At 41.6% G+C, this 9,730-nt stretch overlaps 1 protein-coding gene across 1 annotated transcript in view; it reads right to left on the bottom strand.

Moving 5' to 3' along the window:
• Positions 1 to 1,704: 1,704 nt before the first annotated feature.
• LOC104080095 (complement C4-like) overlaps positions 1,705 to 9,730 on the bottom strand; it is a 50,177-nt gene continuing 42,151 nt past the window's right edge. Inside the window, exons 36-41 of the mRNA XM_009582363.1 lie at positions 9,117 to 9,225; positions 8,047 to 8,136; positions 7,572 to 7,664; positions 6,745 to 6,828; positions 3,130 to 3,262; positions 1,705 to 1,942 (exon numbers count right to left, since the gene is read on the bottom strand). Coding sequence (XP_009580658.1) covers positions 1,804 to 1,942; positions 3,130 to 3,262; positions 6,745 to 6,828; positions 7,572 to 7,664; positions 8,047 to 8,136; positions 9,117 to 9,225 — 648 coding nt within the window. The 3' untranslated portion in view covers positions 1,705 to 1,803. The remainder of the gene's footprint in view (positions 1,943 to 3,129; positions 3,263 to 6,744; positions 6,829 to 7,571; positions 7,665 to 8,046; positions 8,137 to 9,116; positions 9,226 to 9,730) is intronic.

The following is a 9,730-nucleotide window of genomic DNA, read 5'->3' as shown; positions in this document are numbered from 1 at the left end:
GCGGGCTGGCATTGGCTCTATCAGTAATGGGGGAAGCTTCTGGCATTTTGTGACGGAAGCCACCCCTGTAGCCCCTCTGCTACCAAAACCTTGCCATGCAAACCCAATGCACTGGGGCAAACCTCGAGGAAAACAAATTGTCCTATGTTAATTTAAGTGTCTGTCTTTCACCTTCAGGAGGTTTCTTATCTTCCCTTGCAGATGTCATGAAGCAGTGGTGCAGGTTTTCATAAAATGAACCTTCCCCACCCTCCAACCCTGCAGTGCCTGGCAGCTGAGCGAGGCACATCACTGCAGATATCCGAGTTCAGCTACCTGAATTTACAGCCTTCAAAAATACCTGGGCAGTTCATAGTGCTGGCACACAGTGATGGGCTGTCTGCTATGAATCTGAAGGCTCTTCAAATTCCAGATTCAGGAGTAGCTGTTCTGGTAGGTGCTGCTGCCATGTAGTGTCTCCTCCACACAAGGCTCACTGCTGTCCCTCCTATCCAGTAGGGTCATTTGACTCCAAATTGACCAGATCAACATGGATGTACTAATTATCATATTGTTGATACAGACCCTTCTTACTTTTACTGCAATGTAGCAGAAGCAGTCCAGGTTGCAAATTTTTGCACTCAGTAACTGCTGGCACAAGGCAAGTGTATGAGCATCTGAGGATGGTGACCTGTTCAGCAAACACAGCTTTTCATTGCAGCTCTTCTCTGTGTCAGACATGACTGCCAAATGGCATTTTGCTAGCAAACTAAAGTAGTAAAACCTGTATTTGCAAGTCATCTACTTATCAGTGTTATCAAAACATTTTCTACAGACTTTTTCTTATTCTAAGAAAAGAGAGGTTTTGAGTTTTGGGGTTATTTTTCATCGTCAACTTAGTTTGCCATTTGTGGAAGCCTTTATAACTGTGACAGCAAAACCCCCACCTTTCCCTGACAAATATTGCATCTCCACTACAGAGCTGTTTGCATAGCCACAGAAGCAGCAATGCTTTAGAAGAACACAACCACAGATTGAGTCAGATTTTTTTTTGAAGTAATGCAAATTAATTAAACTTTAAAAAAAGAAAAGCTTGAAAGACATGTAACTACAGAGTGCAATTAAAAAGCAGTTCTGTGCCCTCCGTGAGCTACCAGCACTAACCAGCCCATGCAGGACTCCTTCGTCAGGCACAGGACACATCCAGTCCGGTTGCCCATCCCTGATGCTGGGCCAGTTCCAGTTCTAGCTTCAGAAGTGTGTATGGGAATCCTGCTGTGGCACAAGTGGGGTCATTTATTCCCCACATGAGGACTCACAATTAAAATCAGAAATTAACTGATGTGCTGAAGCATGAGTGTTAGTATTTCTTTTCTTTCATCAGCAGTGTAACACAGGCTGTACTCGGTAGGCCCATGAATGCCCAGTCTTCCTTCTGACCCATGCAAGTTTCTTGGCCTCTTTAATGGCCAGTGACAATGACTTCAGGAATTAATCAGCTCTGCAAGCACAATGATTTTTCATTTGATCCCCTGTAGGATAATTGCACTGTTGTATAATGGATCAGGGAGACAAATTCCAGCTCTCTCTTCACCAGTGGCAGGGACAACAAACAATAACTAGTAGAGTAACTGCAATTTTTGTTGTATTACCCCCCTCCCCCACACGTCTACAAGAAGATACCCCATTCAGCAAAACAGATAGCAACAGAAGTAGCTTTGCAATGTTTCAGGTGCCACTGTGATGTACAGGCTTTGCAAGAAAAATTTAGGAAGGAGCTGAGTCTCAGTCACATGGATAGGATGTGGAGAGCAGAGCAATCGTTCAGAAGAGGCACAGGCTGTCAGGGGTGTTCATGAAGTCCTGCAGGTAAGCACAGGCTTGCCGGTGCAGGGTGGTGCGGCACTCGCTGTCTTCTGGGATTTTCTCTACCCAGGCTTGTGCATCAAGGAAGTACTGCATCCTGCATGCAAGTGGGACAGGTAAAGGAGGTGAGTCACTATTGCTGATATGGAGCAACGGGAAAGTGCAACCCTGTGGGGTTGCATCCCTCCACTGAGGCATCCCTGAGATCAGGAGGAGTTACATGAGCCAAGAAACTTGCCTGAAACCTAGTTCCACCAGCAGGTTAACTGAGCTTTGAATAAAGTTTAGGAAGAGTCAATGCCAAGCTGGGACAAATCTGGCTGTAGTTGTGTTTTGAGTGACACCAGGCAAGCTTGGGCTAATTTTCTGTTAGGATTTTGTGGACTGGCACAAAAAACCCCAGTGAACACCAATGGGACACAGTGAAGGGACATTTAGTTTCAACAGAGTATCCCAAAATGTTTCCTAATTTTCTGTGGTGAGAGCCCATGTAGCTTCTGGCATTTTACAACTGGACTGGAGAAGACTTTGGAGGTTACACCTGTGCTGGGAGACTTCAGTCTTTAGCAGGCATCTGTTGAAGCAGGCCCCCGACTTAAGCACTCACACTGGTGTCAGAGATGGAGAGAGGGGACCTTCTAAGGTTTTAGGAAGTGGCGCTTACAATTCAGTGGAGGTGGACTCCCTCCTAGAAGCTTTCAAAGGCACTACCTTTCTCCAGGTGAACACAGGGAAATGAAACATTTAAGATGGCTTCCTCACTGAATATTTAATAGAGTCAGACTAAATTCCTCTTCAAATAAATTCCCTTTTTTCATTAAAGTGTGACAATGAGAAATGAGAAGAATGAATTATCTGCATGTGTGATATAACAGAAGCTTTGAGAGCTGCTCTTAGACACAGTCCCACCCGTTTCTTTTGCAAACACAGCAGCTGTGTAAGGCATTTGCAGCAGACGGAACTGTGTAGCATTTCCCATTTTCCTTTTCTAGCCATAAGTTTTTAACCCAGTGGAGTAAGGGCCAGATTTTGATTCTGAGAAGTGTGCGAACCAGGCTCTGCACAGATAGATGAGCCGATAGATTTGGGTGGCTCAGCTGCTGCCCACAGCTTGCGTTTTGCCTATGGGGTGGTGTTTTTTGCATTTTAGTAAAGCCAACTGAGTCAGTCCTCAGGAAATTTGGCCCTCCCTTTGCTTTCCGGAGATATTCTAATAGCTTAAGTATCCTCTGGATTCACGGTCCACGATAGCAGCCGCTGCTGCTCAGAAACCATTGCACTTACTTGTTGTTGCAGTCAACTGTTTGCCCATCTTTCCCCATGAGGAGGTACCGTTTGCCAACGACCATGTTTAACTTGCACGTGGAGCGCTTTAGGAACTGTCGGTGGGCACCCACTTGGATGCTTTCATCAGTGGCTGTGGCATGAGAAGAGAAAACACCATGAACTTTTCTGATAAAGAGTAGAACCGTAGCCCACAGGACACAACCCCTCATTTACTCCACTGCTAAGCCAAGGTAATATTTTGTTTGAGGGTTTTAGCTTGACATGGGACTAAATGGTCATGCTGTGGTAAGATATTTCCTTTAACATTACCTGGCAAAAAGCAAGCCATTTCTGTTTTAGCTGTTTTTCTTGGTCTTCTCAGTAGTTATTGAAGGACCAGTTTTGCTATAGAGACCTTTCTGGCCTTATGGAGCTTGTTTAAATCTCAGAGATTGAGGGAAAAACCACAGGAAAAAGAAAACATGCTATCCCATGTTTCAGATTGCTCAGGCTTGTAGTGGTCTTAAAAGATAGCAAACTAAATTCAAATGGCTGAGGCTCAACAATGCAGCAGGCAGTATTAAAAACTCACTCTCCTTAGCACACCTGGCCTGAGCGTCACCAATTTAGCCTTTATGCTGTCCCCTCTGAAGCTGATATGTAGGAAATGCGCTTGGTGATCTCCACGTTAAAATAACTTAGAAGAGTTTGCTCTGGATTCTGGCCCAGAAGTTTATTCATTCAAGAGCTGCACTGCTCGTTACAGAAGTGGGCATCCAAGGCAGAAGAGAAGGGTACTCAAGTACTGCAATGACATGAGAGCTGGAAAGATTCTTATTCATCAGACTAACCACAGGTCACGAGGATATCGTGTTGTTTGGCCAGAACAACAGTTTTTGAAGTCCGTTTGAAAAAAAAAATTGCAAATAACAGCAATAATCTAGTTTCTTTCTTTCTAACTATAATGTGAAAAGTCATGCGCAACTATGGTGACAAATTCAACATTAAACTAGCTTAAATTACAGGTAAGACACCACTGTCCTCCTATTAGTTAACAGAAGCTTGTGCAGCTTCTGCTCTCTAAAGTATTACATTACAAGTATGGAAAGACTAGCATTCAAAATAAAATCCTAAGAGTAGAATAAAAACCCGAAGTAGAATATTTTAACACTAGTAAGATTTCAGAGAATTTGACGTGGAGTGCTAATCCGTGAAACCTAGCACTAAGACCTTTACCTATTTCCTAGTTAAAACTTCATTAATTTTACATATGATACTTATAGGCCAGAGAAAAGTCAGTCTTCAGTATTGTGTGCTGTTTTACATCTGCATTTTTCCAAAGAATAATGCAGTACTGTAGGTTTTCTTGTATAACCCAATACCTTTCTGTTGTTCCTATGCTATATGGTGTACTGAATTTTCATTTTGTTCAAGGAATGCAAAAAGATGGATCAGAACTACTTGAGAAAATGATGATGTTATGCCTCAGGTTCATTGTGCATAAATTAACACGGTGTTTCTCAGATCATATGCTTCACAAATGGCTTAATACAGTCCAGACTCTGGGGATCATAAGCATTTGAGTTATTACTTTAACAGGTTATTATGTAATTTCCAATTCTAAATCTCCAATTAAAAAAAATTAAATTTAAAGTATAATTTTCTAAAGTATTCAAGCAGAATTTGAGGGAAACAATTACTTCAAGTTTTAGAATCTGTAATGGGGAAAAAAAAAAAAGGATTCTCTGGTATTTTGCATGGGCCATACCGTTCCCCTAAAGGACCCATAGCGCAGCATAAACGTTCGTCATCCAAACACATGCACTAATTCTATTAATAAAGTAATCACGGTTGTACTTGATGATCCTAGAGGTCTTTTCCAACCTTAATGATTCTATGATTCGAGGAGTGCACATCTGCAAAATTCTCTTTTGCTTTTTTGCTCTTTTGACTCCCAAACACAAATAAGTGTTTCCATCTGTCTTCAGAACCAACACTTTATTTGCAAGGATTGATACTGAAATAAGGCCAGGAGTCTAGAGAATGAGAATTCACCCTACTAATTCTCATCTACCCTTGGTGATGGCAACTGAGACCAACCTCACTTAAAACAGCCACAGAAAATACAAAAGATAACACTCTAGTTCAGTCATGAGCTGATTTGGATGCAACACCTTGCTTTTTCTTCATCATCATGTCTTCATGCCTCTTCCCAGCCTTTCCAAAGCCTGCTGGAAGCCTACTGATGCTCATCAGCTGCATCATACAGCACAAACCAAAGGGGATTTTAAAGGGATCAAAAAGAAGGAGGTAGGAATGCAAGAAGTCATCTCTTCCCTTCAACTTCAGATTCAGAGGATGTTTCTCTCAGCTGCCAAGAAACAAAAACTTTTCAGTGCTTGCCTGTGAGTTGTGAGTACAAATGCATTGGGGCCCAGAGCTCTAAATCCTTTTAGATCCTGTAGGTTTTCTGGAGGGAATAATGAAACTTTCCATCATGGTACTGTAATTTCCCACAGCCGGTGTTTTGATCACTAGGTACCTTAACATTCCCCTGCATATGGAAAGCCCCGGGTATGACCGATGCTCTCTCTAGACTCACAAAATGTGGACCTGGTTTTTCCCATCAAGAACTGGACATTGGGCAGAGATCAGAAGTTGTGTGCCATGAAGTACTGAGTGACATCTCCAGTCCCCTGGGCAAAGATCAAAGGAGTGAGATAATGGTTCTGTTCCAGACAGGGAAGATTTTGAAATCTTTGAAGTTGCTTTTTAAAGGCAATCTCTGGCTGCCCAACTCAAAGCTGACAACCACATGATACCACAGTGGTTGAAGCCTGAGATGTCATCTGACAGCCTCTCCAGAAATTACTTTGAAGACTATCAGTGTTCACTGATGCTGCTGATAAAGTAAAGTTCACATAGGGACAGCTGGGATGGCAGGCCTGCAAAAGGACGTTGTCTGAGAGCAGTGCAAATCTTTACACTGCACCTAAAGAAATAGAGAGAAAGTCCTCTTTGTTGTTATCACAATTATTAAATCAAAGTTCTAGAAGTTTTCCTGTGTTTACTGACTTCAGGCAAGTCACTGTGGACAACTCTAAGCCTGCTCTGCAAGGGTTGTGCATGCTTAATAATTAATTAACAAGCACTTCAAATCTTCATCTAGTATCAAAACAGAGGTCAATGGATATGTCTACAGTAGAAAAAAATGTGGCTCAATAACAGCAGTCTATAAAGTGAAATAGTTGATGCAGAAGACCTAATATCCAGCTACGCATGTTTTTGAAGGGTTTATCTTAGAGTAGGCTCCAGGTTGGACCCATGGACTGAATGCAGCTGGAATGTATCTTCTGGTTTAGTTTCATCTGAAAGGATTGAAGCTCATGTGCTCTGGGATGACTGCACAATGTGAACCAAAGCAACCTACCCCTGAGCTGAACTGAATAGTGAGCTAGCTGCACCAAATGAGCCTTGCAAGAAATCAGTCTTCTTGCAAGCCTAGCATAGAAGTCTATCTGACCCTACTTTCTATAGCAAGAGACGGCATCTGCACGGCTCATACTGGTTAACATTTAATCAACCTAGTTTTCCTACAAGTGAATGAAGGGAACCAAGCATTTTGATACTTACTGGCTTTAAGGATTCTGTGGATTTTGGCCTCATAGTAATCAAAAACATTCTTCTGTGTACTATTGAGGAGCTCCACCTCGTACACTGCAACAGACAACAACTGTGTGAAGCCAGATGGAAACATGAAATTGCATCCAAAAACTGAAAAATAGGTGTACTTTTACAAGATGTCTATACAGAGGCTGGTGTATCATCTATTCACAAATCATGGGGGTATGAAAAACAACAGGATAGTAATCCTATATACCTAATATCCTTTTAGAAAGTCAGTTATTAATGAACAACCTCTAATTTGAATTCTTTTTGTATTTTTTTTTAAGAGAACCTCATAAATTATTAGGTTTTCACTTTTTTCCCTGTCCTTCTGTTAGCATCTAACTTATCAAAGCTTCTGAACCAGTTTTCCTTCAGTAGCTCTTCCAATTTTCCATCCAAAGAAGAGACCAGAATGGCAGATTAACAAAGGAGAAAATATTCGTCTAGCTCTGCAGAAGAGTAGGCATGCCGTGCAAAGCCTACCTTTTATAACCAACCTGTAACATTAGGGATGTAGGGAATGGTGGTGCTTACACCATGGGTCTTTTCTAAACCATGTAACGTAATGTCCATGCTTCCTTCCCCCAGCATCCCACTGCACCTTTCTGAGGCCTTTACTTTTCCCTTTCATGCCCCTGATGACTGCGATAGCACATGGCTTCGTTTCATCTCCTCAGCCTCTAGGCCAGATACTTATTTCAGGAGAGGGCTGGGCGTATAGAACTACAAATTTATCCTTCTTAAAAAGAACTATGTTTAAACTAAATCGACAGTTGTATTTCATGCCTTACCATAATCCGCAATAGGGTGGTAGCAGACAAAACTAAAGCGTGTGGTTTGTGTTATGGCTTTACTGAAAGTTGATCTTTGTCTTGGGCAGGGTCCTAGAGTGAAGAAAATAAATGATACATCTGTCTCTGTAGGCATGGATATTTAGATAGATGTAGTTTACACATACTCATTCACTCAACATTATAACAGAGAATAAAATAAAATGGCAGAACAACTTTCTTAGAGGTGTGGTGGAGGGTTTTTACATACATGTGCACATGTATATATGCATTGCATTCAACTATCAAATCAATGCTGGATATCTTAAAAAAAAAAAAATTCCATTTGGTACCGAACATGCTAGAGGATGCTTTGTGTCCTGTATTATGCATTAGGATAATTGTAATGGTCCTTTCTGGGCTTAACGATTCTCATGTTAATGGTTCATAGAAGTAACTATCTTCTTTTAGACCAGCCTATTTACTTATTCCTTACCTTCTGCACACTGGCAAACGTTGGCGTGGCACACCTTTGAAAGCATGGCACTATGCTTGGGAGCACCGTAGAATACGCTGCACTTTCTGTCTATGGAGAAGAAACAAAATGGCTTGTCTCAGAGAGCTCAGGTGGAAAAGCCTATGCAGTAGAAACTACCTTTCAGCCCAACTTTTCCCTGGTCCGGAGAAATCAGAGCACTAAGGGGCTAGATGCACATCAGCAGTCCACAAAGACCTATAGCCTAGGCACATAGAGTACAGGGATCACCTTGCCTTTCAGCTGGGCAACAACATGGGTTGTTGCTTCTGGGTTTTTTTGGGGGGTGGGGTGGGGTGTTTTTCGGTTTTGTTTTTTGTTTGTTCAGTTTGGGTTTTTTTGTTTGGGTGGGTCTTTTTAAAAGTTGTACTCTTCCCTTTTCTGTTTTTTTGTTTCCTCTGAAAAGCATCCATCTTAAAAGCATCTTTAGACCATAGTCCTACAGTGAGCACTGCACTGTTTCAGAAGGAGGAGATAGGATCACCAATAGTTAGTGGTTTAAAACTAGTGTAAACTGTCATGGATCCCTCAGCTTCAGGCAAAGCAGAGATTTGACCTAATTTTCAAATATTGTTTACGTAACTCTGGCAAATGGGGATGATTTGCATTTTACCTTCTTTGAACGGGGAACGAGACTGGTTCCCCCAGCAAGTACAGTACATAAACCAAACCTTTAAGGTTGCCTATCTTAGATGCATAGAAAGACAACCTGAACGAAAAGATAATGTGAGTGGAACATGCTTAAAAGCACCATGAAAAACAGGATGTCAAGAAACCTTATTTAAAAATCCATGAGTCTAAAAGTTTGTATTTTCAGTCCATTTGCAATAACAGACCCTTCCTGAGAGGATCTCTATTCAGATGATCCTAAGACATGGTAGTAGAAGACAGTATTCGAGGCAGGTTATTTCAACACTCGACAAAATCACATGGTTTCACACACTACAGCAAAACCACCTTTCAGTAGACTGGAGTTTGTTCTTAAGGGTCTCTCTTTCAATCAGTTATGCATCATTTTTCTGTGCCCTTACCAGGGTTGTAAAAATCATAAAGGATGGCATTTGCTGGCTGAACCAAGCCCATGGGATTAATTTGCTTTGCCCCAAATGATATACAGTCTGGGTCTGGTCCACTTGTGAGCTGGAGGAAAAAGGAACAAGAGTTATGACGAGTAAACTAACTCTTTCTCCCCAGTCAGTTCCTTACTTATTTGTGCCTGTACTAGCTGTTGAATGCTTGTTTCTGATGGCATAGGTGAAATAATCCTGATAGCCTCAACTTGAAGAAGGCTTTTCCTTCCATGATTTTATTGGGAGTTTTTGTGGATGAGCTAAGCCTGGTAAAGGTAGTTTTGTGAGATCTGTGCAGGTCTTCTCTGCCTGAAACTGTCTGATCCTGACTCACATCATGACTACTTTGGGGTTTACTTTTCAGCTTTTACCTAAAGCCACCTTGCACTGGTGAACGGGTGTAATATTTGTTCACAGCCTATCCTGTACTCGTGACCACCAGCATATTCACTTTCCTTAGTAAAATGCTAAGGTCAGGGACAACTTTTGACCTATGTTAAATACACAGATTCTCTAGGCAGCAATAACATTTACAATTTTTCATTTGTCTATTGTTGTATATTTTTAAAAAATCA

The sequence above is a fragment of the Fulmarus glacialis genome, unplaced genomic scaffold, assembly GCF_000690835.1.
Source record: "Fulmarus glacialis isolate BGI_N327 unplaced genomic scaffold, ASM69083v1 scaffold9927, whole genome shotgun sequence".
NCBI classification, from domain to species: domain Eukaryota; kingdom Metazoa; phylum Chordata; class Aves; order Procellariiformes; family Procellariidae; genus Fulmarus; species Fulmarus glacialis.
The sequence above is the reverse complement of the archived record's forward strand: the minus strand, read 5'-3'. Positions and strand labels throughout refer to the sequence as shown.